Consider the following 15,747-nt stretch of genomic DNA (forward strand, 5'->3'; position numbering starts at 1 on the left):
TAGCGTACTGAAATCAAACTACATGCTCACAATTCCGATATCAATTTCTCTAGGTTCTAGAGGGGTTTATTCGTCGGGAGGAATCCTACTCATCGAACCAATTCTCTAACGACCTGTTAATACACTGATTTGAGGAATTTTAAATTGAGGAAGAATAGAATAGCACTGCATTAAACATTACTTTACGTCGAATCTAAAATTATTTCAACGAATGTTACAAATCACCATAAAACACTAAACGTTTCCGTAACTGTCCATGAACAAACCATTTTAAATTTCAAGCCTTCCGACTTGTAAGTATTCGATAGCTATTCCGAGAATTTTCAGAATTTACTGAGACGAAGAGAGTGTTCAATGAAAAACTAAACAGTCGTGTTCTGTATTGGCACGACCCATCTACAAGTTCTCCTTGGTAAGAAAAAAACTTTAAAAGACAGCGAAGATTCACGTTCGTTGCTCACACAAGTACATGTAAGTTCGCCGTGTTGATTTCACATTCGAAACACGACACCTGTACTCTGCAACACAGATCAAACTACAAAGGTCTCTCTGGAAAAACTTCACTCGATGACCTCCCATCTGAGATAAAACAAATCCTTCAACAAAATTGCGCTTTAACACTTGTCTAAAATGCAAATCAGCTTAGGACGATGGCCTGACATGCAAATCAAATCAAAGACCTTCGTTTTCGGTCCGAAAATTCTGAGTATTCAATTTTATGCTTCGATACGCTCAAGATTCCGCCATACTGTCATAAGCTGCATTCGAGTGTGGAATTATGATTAAAGAATTAACACATAACCGGCCCTTGGTTAAAATGATTTTCTAGACGAAGCGAAATTAACACTGACATTAGCATAAAAGGAGTTTTGCCAGAAGAGAGCCTTTTGTCATAAATCTCGTCCTTAGAAGAGTTTTGAAAGGAAAATTAGCTGATTTTAAAGCAATAAAACGAATGGAAACCACAAAATTCTTTAAATAATTTAACTACAGCCCTCTTAAGTGGTACAGCTAGGGATCTTAATAATTTCCAATCCGTCGTCTACTAAACACAATCGGCTATATATGTTGATGTGTACTGCCACTATCACAGCGAAAACTACACACCAAGCTCGATTACACAATATATTTCACTTCAGAAACAGATATTAGGCGGCCTAGCTTTCTTATTTAGTGACTAATTATTCACGCGTGCAAAGAAACATAATGAATAGTCAATTTGAAACTCAGAACTTTAAAGTTTTTATGTAGCGCGCATTTGAAGCGAAAGATTCATAATAGAACTGTTTACAACTCTCTCCTAACCTAACACAAAGGCAAACTCCACTTATGTGTACACCGTTTCCACTAATTCAAACGGGCTCAGAGGAAACTCAACAAATACTGTGTGCAATAGCATATAACTACTTCCATACACAAGACGAATAAAACCGTTTAATAGCGCGAGATATCTAGTAATTCCATTCGATGTCAAGAACGAAGCACAATCCTAAGCAAATTTAGAAATCAGTCGTTCATGGGCACTGACACCTTTGTTTTAAGTCTCACTAACCGTGCACACAGGTCATAGTTCTCTCACAATAGCATAACAATTTCAATGCCAGAAACTCATCGAAAATGGCAAGAACAGCGAGAAGGTGGCAAGTGTACGGCCACGCAAAGACCAATGCGACTACTTCGATTGCCTCAACATCAGACAACAGGTCGCCAACCTTCGGGAAATTTTAAGCGCTAGGAACCGTCTAAACTTACACCACACAATAAATTGCCCGCCTTAATTCCGTTATAAGTTGTACATCATTACGTATAGGGGAAGAAACACAAAAACTTACGTTATTCACCATCACGCTATAAATGTAGCAGGATTGAAGGTCTCGATCCAATTTACGAGGTGAATTTCTCCCGAAAGCAAGTCTCTATTTGCACGAAGAATTTCTTTTCGTTCACATCATTCCCCCTTAGAATTTCTTCTTCGTGCTGTCAGTTATGCTCTGAATCTTGATATGTGTGATTATTACCAAAACTTTCGCCTGAATCCCTGAAAATCGCTCAATATACAGTCGAAGATCTTCGCCCGGTCAGGCTTTCCCAGACAAAAAGCCAAGTTTCATTCTAAACGACACACATGCAATCGAAGTGATTGGATGTCGCTGCCCGACCAATCAAGCGCCACCTGAAATGTACCGCATTGTCAATCACCCGCCAACACACGAAATCACCCGCGCTTTAGAATTTCCGGTCAAATCACCGAAAACTCCGTCTAACACCGCGAAAAAATTAGTTCACCTAAACACCAAATTTAGTCTGTGTGAGTGAAAAAAACATGCCATCGGCGCAAATACTGTCAAGTTTTGCAAGGATCGTGACATGCATTTTGTACGCGGTATCTCGGAAACAAGACTAGTGATGACAATCTTGACGTTTTACTGCCATTATGTTTATTGATCACACGTGAAGGGAACCTTATTGGACAAGATGTATACAGATTGGTAAACAATAATCGAACAAGGGGGCTATTGACGTGGACAAAGGTTAAAAATTGATCAACCAATCGCCGCAGGCGTAAGCCGCTTAACTGGTCAACAATGAACTCAAAAAGCGTGATCCGAATTTTTGATTAAGATTCTTCGATAGCGTGACACAAAAGGGACCAAACATCAAATGGAAATCGCACGCTATAACAGTCATCTTCACGGATCATATCAACACTCAGATTTCGACATGTCCTGTAACAGTTTAACAAAATATCCTAATGTCACTGATTTCAAGGGTGGGAGGGTTAATAGCAGAAATAGAATACATTTGTACTTGTGGCCTGACAATCCGTCAACAAAGGGACAACGACAGTTTGGCATCATTCATCGGCATTCACTGCAACTTGACGGCTGGCATGACAATTATTTCGGTATAAATATAGTAATGATCACGCAAAGTAAACCTGGCGTTGTCACCGTTCAAGAATGATCTCTTACCCACCTTTCATGTTCTGCTCCCACACAAAAAAAACAGGATGTTACGTCTTCGATGTGCTTCTCAGAAACACGTACGATCTAAACTCCCTGCTTTCATGACCGATAAGAGGCACGTTTGAAGTCGTTTTCCATCCATCGATTTTCTTTCGGTAGTTCACTTGACGTAAAGAGGTGTAAAGTGTTTTTCAAGTTATGAAGGAGACACTGAAAAGAAGTTGAACACATGTACTAATACGTATCTCAGCCGATCGTGCGATATTTCATGACCATCGAATATTCATGCTCTTCTTGTTCAAAGAAAAACAATTCGCTGGGTCCTTTGGGGATAAATCTTCCGCGAACATTATGATCTCGGCCAATTGTTTGATAAACATAGAAATGCCTTAAATTCTTTAACACATAGAGTGAAGAACGATAAAACAATCGCACTAATTTTCACTTAAGATCGTTGACAAATTTGCAAAACAGTGTCTTAGCGAAGACAACTGACCACAACTGAGCTTCACGGTCTCAAAGGTGCAAAAAACAGGAAAGTCCTTTCAAGATACTTTAATTGTGCGTTTATAATAAGATTTGTTTTCCTTTTAGACAACGTTAAAGAGTCGTTAAAGATTCTCTTCACTGAAGTACATGCCGCTCTGAAGAAGGCAAGCGGAAGACCGGTTCAAGATATCTTGTCAAAACTTGGAGCTGTTTTTTCCTTTTGCTTTTATCAATACTCAATTGTGTCCTTGTTTGAATTATGAGTTGAATGATTGTAGAAATCGTTATTAGTTTTTCACTCGCCCCATTAAATATATTTCGTATCCGCTGTTATTTGACGTGAGGTTAATTTCAGGATACCTGCCTCGTTGCTGAGCGACGTCGGCGCTTCCTATCATTCATTCTTATGCATTCACTCGTTCGTTCGTTCGTTCATTCATTCATTCACTCATCCTTCCTGGAATAAAGCTTCTTAAATGCGAAAGTTTAGTCATACCCGGATATTAACCACCTTTTTCAGCTGATTGTTTCCGGTTGACTTTCTCGAAAGGTCTGGAAACAGCATCACTCGACAAGATTGGTCACGTCGATTTTCTTTTCTTTTTTCATTTCTTTTTCTATTCTTTTTTCTTTGTTTGTTTGTTTCTTTTTTCAGTCTTACTTAAGCTTGTTAAAGCGTTTTTCGCTAAAAAATAGTGGAGCGAAAGTCTGTTTTATAAGTCTGGTAAATGCCGATTTTTTTATAATCTCAAGAAACTTGGTCGAATTTTATATATGGACAGCTGACATCTCAGCAAAAACCGCGAAAACAGCTTATTTGAATACCATAAAATTATTTTGTGCTTTTACTTGTTAGCTTGTTGTGTGTAAAATAATTTTCGGCGATTTATTTTATCCCAAAAACTTGAATCTAGGATCATTCTTAGAGAATATATAGCAATGATTTCATCAACCATATTATGCTGATAAAATACCGTATTTGGAGAATGTCTGAAATGGAAGAACTGAAATCAGAAGAGAAAGTGTTCTTCTGATAATGTCTAACAATAGAAATGAATATTTGAATTGTGAAAGGAACCTTTTGCTGGCTGTATTGATCCTTGAGAGAAATAAGAAATGTGTTTTCAACGGTGGTTGCCGCCAATGTTATATTTCGCAGCCGTTGTCATATTTTGAGCTTCCTTCTCGTGTTTAATTAAGCCTTAACAAAGTTATTCGTCGAAAATACAAGCGATCTGTCTACGTATAGCAATGGATACGAAACCGTATTCTGGAATCCTCTGGTAAAGGGCAATATTCAAGATCTTTTCCAACCAGGTAAGGTAAGTTGTGAGAGATTCGTCAACTTCCCAATTCCAATTAATATTTCCTTCTGACACAAAAGACAAACTAAAACGATGGGTCGAGTCCTTCTGTAGCCGGAGAAAAACATACAGAGGCAGATAGTTTTATTTTTGGAAGTGCAAGATATTTTCAAAGATATTTTCTTGGTAACTTGACCCAGATTATGACAGATGATTTGCCCTTTTGACGCGAAAAGCAAAATAACGCACGCAAAATATACATCATATCACCTCCGTGAAAGTTAATTGAGGCGAATTTCATTTACTTGCAAACAAACTTTGCCGCTATCCAGGAGCAGTCATGTCTGCTACAAACTTTTCGTAGCCCTATCATGTATGGCTCTCACATAATATTTTCGAGTGTATTTTTCGGTGGGGTGAAACAAAAGAGTGATCAGAATATACATAAACATTGAAAAACACACCCAGAGGTTCACGAATAAGTCAACAAAGATTATTTCTGCACCGGGACATCGTACATCAGTCGAATATTTAAATACACTTGCCGTGGTTTTGTAGCAGGGAGAGGATTGATTGTTTCCATGCCTTTTCCTTTTTAGACGGTTTCATAACTGATTTGGTTTCTTACCTGCGCTGGCTATACCTGTGGTTTCCAAGTCAATGTATTCGAGCTCCATTCGACAGGATGTTCACCAACCTAGGAAAAGGGTAAATTTGAAAATTTACCTTCATTGTTAATTAATGCACAAATAGATTACGTTGTCAGGTAAGCTATAAGAGTTTTATGCATAAATAACACCAATTTAACCGTGGACTACAAACAGCTGAAAATTCTGGTTTCACAGGTTTCTTCTCTTCTTGTTTTTGTTTTTGTCAACATAAAGTTTAAATTTGTGGCGTTCCTATAAATGTCGTCGATTATTTGAACTCAAACGTTTCAGCACGTCCCAATTAAAATATGTTGAACTGGTTTTTCGGCGTGAAGTGTTTGCATCGCAAATCCTCAGTCTCACTTTCGCTCATTTTACACTTTTAAAGATTTTCCACAATTTCTTACGAAAAAATATGCGAACTGTCCGTTTTACGATAAATATTCTTTCTTGGGATCAATTATACGATTGAACAACGGCAAAAACATATTGAGGTGGATGAGTAGCTTTCAGACTTTGAATAAACCTGACAAATTCCGTGGGTGATTTTACTACATAAGTACAATGGATATACAAACACTCGCGCGTTTTGGGTCCCTTGATCGGTAATCCAATGCAACATGCAATTGTTTCTTTCCGTAACTTTGGGGGATACACGAGCCGATGAAATAAATTTTAAAAATGCAGTGCTAAATAAACTCGGATTCAGGTGACGTTGTTTACTTTGTCGCCAAAACAACTATTACACCAGCCCCTGCTCTTCGTGAGACAATCTACTTTTGAGCTCGGAATTTCACATCAGTTTGTTGCTTTGCTATTTGAAAAATGAGAACGTTCTTAAATTCAAAGAGGACGAGGTGCATCCAAAAAGCAAAAAACACAATAAAACAGAACAAAACATAAAATGAGCAAATTAAAAAGGTTACTGAGTCTCAGCTTTGTTGTGTTTACTCTGTACTCCGGGGTGCGTTCTTAGCATGCTCGTAAATTTTGGTTTATCTCAGCCAAACGATATTATAACATAAAAATGTTCTTATTAGAAAGAGTGCATTGCCATGAAATAAACATGTGTAAGGTGGCTTGACCCGCACATTGAGGTAATTGTTCATTTAGCAGTCTGAAACTGTCAAACATTTGCAAAGAAAATGTCAGATCATAGCTCAGTTTTTATGCTCATCATAACAAGGGAGAATAATACACTTAACCAGACTCTCGTTTTGATTCGCCTCAAATAACTGGAATTCGCAAACACGAAGATAAACTATACGACCACACCATAAATACATCTTCTCTAATGTCATCAAAATCGTCAAGAAATCAAACTGCAGAAACAGCAGTTTTTCAAAAGCCCCGCAAATGATCAAAATAAAAATTCTCGAAGATTTCGTATTTAAAGCCCTGCGGCTAATTGTTTAAACAATGTAAACAACTTTTCACACTATAAATTACAATATTTTTTTCGTCTCGGTTCTGCAGTTCTAATTATACGGCATCAAAAGCCCTTTTTTGGGAGTAAACAAATTTTTAGTGCCGTAACTCCCACGGAGCATAGAATTAATTATTAGTTGATGAATGATGCTTATAATTCCAAGCCACGGAGAGGAATCCATTTCTTGATTTCTTTTTCATTGCCATTTGAAATTAATCGTCATGTTTATGGAATAGGTGAACTTATTAACCTCGTTTCAGCCAATGAGGAAGTAATTCTTTTGCAAAAAACACACTTGATTGACAATGCAAGGACACAAAGGATTATGTCGCATGTATAGACCAAATGTAAAGCTCACATTTGCAATTTTGTTTCTGTTTTGAAAGACTGTAGCACCTTTCCGGGATTTTCCACTCCATCCCGAAAGGAAAAGATAAAAATGAAATCCTTTTGTTACTTTTCTCGTCTTATAAACTGGATACTGATAAAACGGTAACACCAAGTACGCACTATTTAAAAGTGCTTCTTGTGAAAACCATCATCATGATTCTGATTTTTCTTTTGCTTCATTCGGAGGATGAGATTGAATATTATTTTCAGAAGTTGTGTCGCTAACCGCGTTTGATTCTAAGGGCCCCTTCACATGATCCCGGTTGATCGGGCTGGCTCGGTACTGACCGGGATGAAATTGTTTTCTGTTCATATGACAACTTTCCGCCCGGTTTCCGAAAGGAAAAGTACATCGTTACACGACCATTCGGGAGAGAAAGCTAACTGAACAAACAAGAATTTCTCGGTTTTCTTTGTTCAAGCAAATTCAATATTCGTCTAACTTTATGTTCACAATCAAGAGAAACTATTCCGAGCTTGATCATCGAAAAAAGGAGAAGTAAAAACTCGGTAATGTCAGCTCTATCACGAAAATACATTGTAATATTTTCCTCCAGGTAACCGAGCTGAAGTGCACATATAGAAAAATTTCCAGCCCGCTTACCGAGATCCCGGTTGCAAAAACCGAGATCTCGGCAACCGAGCCAGCCCGCCTCTCATATGAACACATCGAAAAATTTACAAAGGATTTTAACAGAGGTGAAGCGATATCTCGGAAACCGGCAGGCTAGGCCGGCGAACCGGGTTCATAAGAAGAGGCCCTAAATTCGTTCTAAAGACAGTGATAAAACGCTTCTCTACGTCACCTTAACTAGAAGACAAGTAACAAAAGAAATATTAAACCGAGAAACTGGTTTCAACACCAGACAGGTACCTTTCTAACGTTAGCGAGACGGTGTAGGCCAAAACATGATAAAAAAGAGATAAGTAGATTGTTTCTTTGTTGAAAAAGCGTAGCAGATTACTGAATACGAGTATAAATTCATCAAACTGTTCGAAACCCCATTGTTGTCACACATAATTTGTAAAATAGAAATACTACCGCTTCAAATGACAGTTAAAAAAAAAACAAACTTGTCGTATGCATGTTTGGTCGACTAGCCTCAACTCCTGCTGAAGTTATTCGTCTGAAGAAAATGGCCGGCACGTATCCTTTCAGGCAATGGTAACTTGCCGCATCAGTTCTCAGATGTAGAAGTTAGAATTTCAAGGATAAAGTAGGCTTGAAAACGTGGCGACAGATAAATGCGTCTGGTTAGCGCTCTTCACTTAGCAACGTTCAGATTTTATGACCCAAAACTGCACCACCCGATATATTTACATTAGAAATGAACATTTGCCACAAGCGGCCAATGATAATCCATAGCCGAGACGTGTTCATGTGTTATGCTGATTGAAAAAGAGAGCGTTTAAATTTTCTGCAAAGAAAGTGGGTGGGATTTTCTTAATTTCCTAAGATGCAGCTGGCGCTGTAATCATTTAACCGGTGGCACACGAAATGGATGAAAAAAGGCTCTCTTGATATTATTTCTGACAAAAACCACTTTCGCTCTTGCATCTGAGATGAAAAGCTTTAATAATAGTAGCTCTGGCATTCCGTGCGTATGTGATTCTCGTCTCGTGTGGCAAAAAATAAAGCAAAATAAATAGACACAAAAAATTCAATTATTGAAGGGTCTCTAAATTACACATACAAAGCGGAAAGACAAATTCGTTTTTCTCATTTTAAATGATGATCAAGATAGTAGCTAACGTTTCTTATCCTGCAAATTGTTGAAACGAAAAAGCTATCATTGCCTCATAAAAGTCAAAAGTCAATAGTATCAACTCTTGCTTGATTATTTGATTTTGGACAAATTTTGGCCATCCTAATGTGAAGTTGACATACAAGTCGTTTTCGTTTGTGATGTATGTGAATATTACAAAACAATTATTCATACATCATATAAAAACATACCAGTCTCTGCTTTTTGATTGGCTTAGATCTCATCAAATAATAACTAATGTTCTCCCCATTATAGTGTTTAGGTAGTCCACTAATAAACAATCATTGGATGAGTTTTTCCTGATAAATGAAATAATCAAGGTTGAGATAAGTGAAATATGAGACCGAAAACCGATGCCTAATTATGCATTGTTTTCGTGATAAATTATTCTTTTTTAAGCAAGGAAAAATATACATATCAATTTTGACGCTCTTGGTCAATAGTGAGAGTTCCGCGTAACGGTCAGATTATTGAAATTCTTCAGTAATCTGTTCCTTGCGTTATTTCCAGCCGGAATTAATTCCAAGCCCTCGTCCAATCAGATTCAAGATAGTAAGTACACAGAGGTCATGCCACGCCACGTTACTGCAGATGAACTTCAGAGCTCTGAAAATAATTTGAATGAATAGTAAAGTAATTTAATCGGATTTGGCTTTTCTTATAAATAAGCAGATCTCAGGGCTGTCATCCTCCTCGGCTTTTGTCCCTATCGGATTTTTTCGAGTTCCCCCAAAATTTTTCTGGTTTTACGACGCAACCAACTTATCGTTTAAGACAGATTTTTTTTTCAAAAAAGGAGATATTTAGAAGTAAACGTTCTCTATGTTTTAAATGCGTTGATAGCATTAACATCCGCCGGAGAGGGGCTTCAAACGGGTTGTTTGGCAAATTGGACGCTAATTAAAATCAAAAGAAGTTTCTCTCCGGCCAATACAAAGCGAATAGTTCTGAAACCAATCACTAATGCCAGGAAAATACTTAATTTTTCTCAGTTCTCACTAACGACTACTTCCAAGTCTTACTTCGACGCCATTTTCAAAGAGCATTTGCATGGCAAAAAACTGACATTTTTTCTCAAAATAATATTTTTATAAATAAATAAATAAATAAATAAATGAAATAAATCAATCAATTAAAAAATCAATCCCATTAATATCATTCAAGTCTCAACTAGTTAGTTTGAGAAACGTCGCATCTCAAATTTCTGTCTGAATGTTGATGCCGCTATTAAAAACTGGACCGAAAAAGCTGGAAAAAACCTGTTGGGAGAAAACCATGCGACACCCGTTTACCAAAAAAAAAAAAAAAAAAAATGAGCCTGCTATAACTACATAAAATATCAAGGAAGAAAGTCGAAGTCATTTTGCAATAATACGTTCTTACATTGTTGGTTCAATCGTCGACTTTGTTTAGCCTGGTGCGCATCTTCCTGACAGACTTATCAATCGAAGATGAATGGTGACGATATTGTCACAATGAAATATGAGACTAATCTCGTCTGACTTGAAAATTAATAATCAGTTTTCTTGCAGGGCTGTCAAGGAAGTGAACAAGACTAATCATTTCTGGCAGAGTACTATCAGTTGGTTGAGAAGTCCGCGTTGCTACAGTTTAATGCTTGTCCACCAAAAAACAACAGTGACAGCAAGGGAAAGAATCTCAGGGAATGGAACCTTGTCTGAACTAATCTACACTCACTGCTCACAAGATCTTAAATGGTGGAATCCACTGAGTCCACGTCGCGAATCAGCCTGCATTACGGCAACTGTGTTGTCCAGTGTCCTCTCGTTTAACAAGCTTGCGTTTTTTGGTACGAAAGAGGAAATCAAATCGCGTATAGTAAAATACTACAACCGTTGTCAACCGAGGAACTGATAATGGCTCAACTAGTGTCGAATCTGGAAAAAAACACACAGGAAGGAAGCGACCCACAATGGCAATAAGGTCAGGCTTTTTAATTGCGAATTTTTCCGTAAAATTTTCTTCTCAGGTCTTTTATCGGGATTCCCACTCAAATCCTTATATTTTTGTACGCATTTCCTCACACTGAGCTTGGGCGCCTGTGGAGTAACAATTCAAAGTGTGAAAACAACTTGGAAGGCCTTTCCTAGTATTCAATATGGAGGGGCGAATAATTCAATCATAGATAATGAGGAAAAAGATACCTTCTTTTGACAATTTTTTGCTACATTTAAAGACGGATGCAGCTTTCGACTATGACTCGATTCTTCCTGAGACAATTGTACATTTTATAGAAGGTGGCTCGAGGCTTTAAGCTTAAAAATACGGATAACTGGAAGACTGGAAGCAAGCTTGCAGGTATTTCCGATGGATAGCGCCAATGTATCGCATAGTGTCTTCTCCAGTTTCTCTTCCTGCCTGCTTTGGGATTGGAAGCTTCGAATTAATAAACTTCTACGACATATATGATACACTACTTCTGAGAGTTTTATCGTTTTAAACTGGTTTGTTTCACATATACACGACGTTTCGCTTCATCGGCAAGTTTAAACTACTAAACGAAACTACTGAATTTCTTCAGTGGTGTCTTTACCCCGTATCATAATACTTGTAGTTGTCAAATAGTTTGAAAAATATGCACAAGCATTGAAATTTGTCTTTATACTAGAGACGCATAATTCGTCTGGGACGAACTTGGGCAAACATTTTTTCTGCGTCTGTTAAATTCGTCTAGTATAAAGACGGCCGCAAGACGCATGCGTCTGGACGAAGATTATACTTACGTGCGTCTTCGAAGACGCACTAAACTGGAAAGTTCGTCCAGACGCATTATGCGTCTAGTGCCCGTCTTTATACTAGACGGATTTAACAAACGCAGAAAAAATGTTTGCCCAAGTTTGTCCAAGACGAATTATGCGTCTCATATAGTTCGTCCCGCCTTTACACAGGACGGATAACATGAGAGACGCATAATTCGACTGGACGGAATATGCGTCTCTAGTGTAAAGACGGCCAATGACGGCAAGGCACTAAAAAGCACTATGCAAACTTCTCTCGCCATATTTTTAGTAGCCCTTAGTAAGTCTTACAGAAAAATAGTTAGAATTTATACTTTTCCTCTTGACATTGCTTGACTTATTTGGCGAGACTAGATTTTTAAAGAATGTACTAAACTCAGCTCGGCTTTGTAACAGCCAGTGTTTCGACAGGTTTAGTTGAAGAATACTGCGGTTATTTTAATTGCGCACTTGTCAACGTAGGCGGAGGACAATTTACCCGGGGACAAGACCGAACAAGATTTCGGAGTTGTTGACACTAAAGCTTGTGTTCACTTCAAAATAGTCACAGATTTCAAAGTGTTTTATATTAACTCAGAATATATACATGGGGTACTTATTAGTATGCGAACAGGAAATGATCTTTTGTTTAAATTGACTGATGCGTCAGTGCTAGTTCGAATAGTAAATCAACTTGCCCTTTGAAATAAACTCAACCAAAAGGAGCCCATTTTGTTTAAAGATCTGAGAACTGTGTTGAAAACTGGGTCATGCTGTCAAATCTTAAGTATTAGAACTAGAAAGTCCTTTTGGATGTCTTTTAACTGCCTCGCAATCGAAGCGAATATGCCGCGCAGCTCAAAAAAGTCCTCAATTCGCCAGGCTCACTGTGATTTCTGGGGTCAAAGCATATCCTTTTGTAATCACAGATAGTTTCAAAACACTCAAAATGTTTAAGGACAACTCTGAATCAGTTGATTTCAAAACTATTAGGAGTTGTGCGGACGATTTATCTCAATTTAAACACTCAGTCACTCAGGAATAAAGTGTAACTCGCTTATAATTTACATTTACCAGGTGATATTAAAAGGCTTTTGACATCAAAATCTCTCTTACCTTTGGCGAGCTAACCAAGCATTTCAAAGACATCAGCGATGAACAAGATCGAATTAATCTTCTAATAATCACATAAAATCAAACTTCTCCTCCCCTTGTGACGATACCAACATTTCGAACTTCAGCGTTAATATACAAGGCAATTCTTTTGTTTAGAACCTACCATTCTTAATTGTTAAGCCAACAACCAATGAACAAAGACCTTAATGAAATAACCTTTCAGAGACATCGAAAGAGCGGAGAATCAACGCTTGATTGATATTGTCTCTGAGAATATAATCGTTTCAATCTTCACTCATTGCTAATGAGTTAAAAGTTTTTTTTTTCAAGTTGGTGCAAGGCCAGAAATAAGTCGGTACTTAAAGTAATTATCTATTCCTGTGTTCACTGAATATTTCATTTGCCCCGAAGATCCTTATCTCACTTTCCACAGTATAATTCAAGGCCAATTGCTCAGCACTTACATGATTACTTGAATGCTTCAGTTCCAGCCTGTTAACTTTTCGGTCATGGCATTCGGGTCGATATCAACCCATGTTTACGCAGTCAAACTGTCAGTGCACCATAACGGATTGGAAAAAGCCCCTTTTGTGGACAGAGGATGATCCAATGCTCAAGGCGAATCAGCAAGAAACAGCACAGAGAAAGCAGTAATTTTGATGTCAATTTTGCGCGTTCCCTTTTTTCGGCATAAGGAACTCAGTTGTTAGATGAGACAGGTATTAACAAGCAAGGTTGAGGATTAAAAAATCATATCTTCAATATGATATACTTATTCTGCCCGACCGTGATTCGTGGTTTCTTTTCCATGTATGACCAATTCCTACGGTGCGTTTCCTACATGCAATATCTTACCCAGGAGATAGATATGATAGTGCTACTGGGAATAAAAAACCGTTGCTGTGTCAGCATGAACGTTTAGATTGACTACGACGATAGTAAAAAAGAAAAAAAAAATTAAAATCTGACCAATACCCTGATTGACCAACACTTTTTGGTTCCTGATGAACCACAGATCGTTTGTTTATCTAAAAAATCTCTCGTTTCCTGGCGAGATACTTTACAGAAAAAGGTCTTAGCCACCTCCAGCATTTACTTTATCATTTCGATGAGGAAATTGCAATCGACTTCTCCACAACTTCTCTGCAATATTCTCCTTTAGTAAATCGAAAACTTTAGCAACGTTCTTACATATGGAAACAAGTCAGTATTCCTAATTAAACATTCGTAAATTTGTTCTGTAATCTAAGGTCTGTATAGTACTTTAAGAAACAGCTAGTGCTAATTACGACTAAATAATTTTGCCCCTTTGTTTACTCTCGGCCTCCATATAATCTCACATCAACAATGTAGTTTGTTGGGTATTGTAAATATACAGTGTGAGTCGTGACAAAAGTAGCTCAAACTTGGCACAGAGAATCTACTACTTTTTGCATTCATAAAATAGGTATTAATCAGAAAAAGAATGTTGGACAAAAACCCGGAAATAGAGTTTTGCATTTGCCACGTTTACAGATTATTTAACAGCTTGCCGCCAACGTACACAGAAAATGGTGTAACATTTCGACTGAAAGGAGTTTTTTCCTAAAACCTAACTGCAAGGTAGTTTCTTGTTCCGTTGATCAGTGCTTGTCAAGCCGGGCTCTCAAGAGGACTGAATTTTAGAGATGGGATAATAGTATAGTTTGATATTTGCATATCCCCATTTTAGCGCTAACGTATTCAGTTTGCAGAGCGAACCAGAATTGTGTTCTCTTACAACAATAAAGTTTATACGGAGAGTAAGAGTTTCGTCCGTAATCGTCTGAAAATTTAACTTGTCTCATTGTAAAATCCGCTGTCCACGTGCTTGGATATGAATTTTTGCCCGCGTTTTATTTCTAAAAATTTGACTCGAAAAGTCGGTACTAATTTATGGTATTCTATTAAGAGTTTTGAAAAAGTAAAACACATATCTAGTAGCTTAAAAGTGTTTGCGAATGAAGGAAATATTAACCGCTGATATTGATAATTAATTGAATGATTTACACGTACCTGAGCGTATGCTGGAAGTCGCATGTGTAAATTACTCCGACTTTTCGGCGTACAATTAGACAACTTAGAGACGATCACCTGGAAAGGAATCAAACCGGTGCGAAATGGGTCAGAAATATTTGTGTCCCGTTGGTGTTTCCACCAATGCCTTTACTGAGGCCGATTGTGTATAAATTTTATTCCCTTTTCAATGTAAATTAGGTGCAGCAGAAACCACAATGGGATAATTTAGCGGTTTTAGGAATTGTATTGAAAGAGATGATAATGTTAACCCCGCCGGCGGTGAATGAATTGAAGAATCGATGTTACTCGGGAATACTCGGAGCCGAAAATCCTATGCAGGAGTCGAACCTACGACCTTCCGAACACTTGTTCGAAAGCGCTAAAAATATGAGAATGTTTCATAAAAGTACAACATCGACCTTGCAATCTTGTAACAAACCAAAATGTAGCTGGTGCACTCTTTGGTTTACATATTCAAGTTTCATACAGCACCCACATAAAAAAAAAAGTAGGTGTGAGCTGACAGGACACTTTTTGTATCATACCAGAACACGTGCACATGACTTTGACAAAGACGATCACTGAGAAAATCAAACAAATTAACAAACGAAAAAAGAAAAGAACCCCTCCTTAAAGAATAGCCAAAAGGACTGACCGAAAAGAAAGGCTAGAGTTGAGTGACGCACAGCACACCCGATTTATACGTTGTCTCTACATTAAGTATGTTGAGAACGCAAGTTGCAACAAAATTTAATTTTATCCAAAAGTCCCCTACTCCTCACATTGTTTTGACCGCTGGCTTCTTTGATTTACAAAGGAGTTTTGCCGGTCGACGGCTTGACGTCTTTGAGAATGAATACGC

At 37.8% G+C, this 15,747-nt stretch overlaps 1 protein-coding gene across 9 annotated transcripts in view; it reads right to left on the minus strand.

Annotated features, from left to right (window-relative positions):
• Nucleotides 1-14,961, minus strand: part of LOC138042855 (zinc finger MIZ domain-containing protein 1-like) — a 55,115-nt gene extending 40,154 nt beyond the window's left edge. For 2 of the 9 annotated variants that reach the window (XM_068888894.1, XM_068888889.1), the window contains exons 1-2: nt 8,331-8,489; nt 5,388-5,456 (exon numbers count right to left, since the gene is read on the minus strand). In XM_068888894.1, coding sequence (XP_068744995.1) covers nt 5,388-5,436 — 49 coding nt within the window. In that variant the 5' untranslated portion in view covers nt 5,437-5,456; nt 8,331-8,489. Of the gene's footprint in view, nt 1-1,832; nt 2,347-5,387; nt 5,457-8,330; nt 8,615-12,848; nt 12,992-14,882 lie in introns of those variants that run through there. The other 7 variants (XM_068888893.1, XM_068888895.1, XM_068888892.1 and 4 more) reach the window with 7 other exon arrangements.
• Between the last annotated feature and the right edge of the window lie 786 nt (nt 14,962-15,747).

This window comes from Montipora capricornis, chromosome 3, assembly GCF_036669925.1.
Source record: "Montipora capricornis isolate CH-2021 chromosome 3, ASM3666992v2, whole genome shotgun sequence".
NCBI classification, from domain to species: domain Eukaryota; kingdom Metazoa; phylum Cnidaria; class Anthozoa; order Scleractinia; family Acroporidae; genus Montipora; species Montipora capricornis.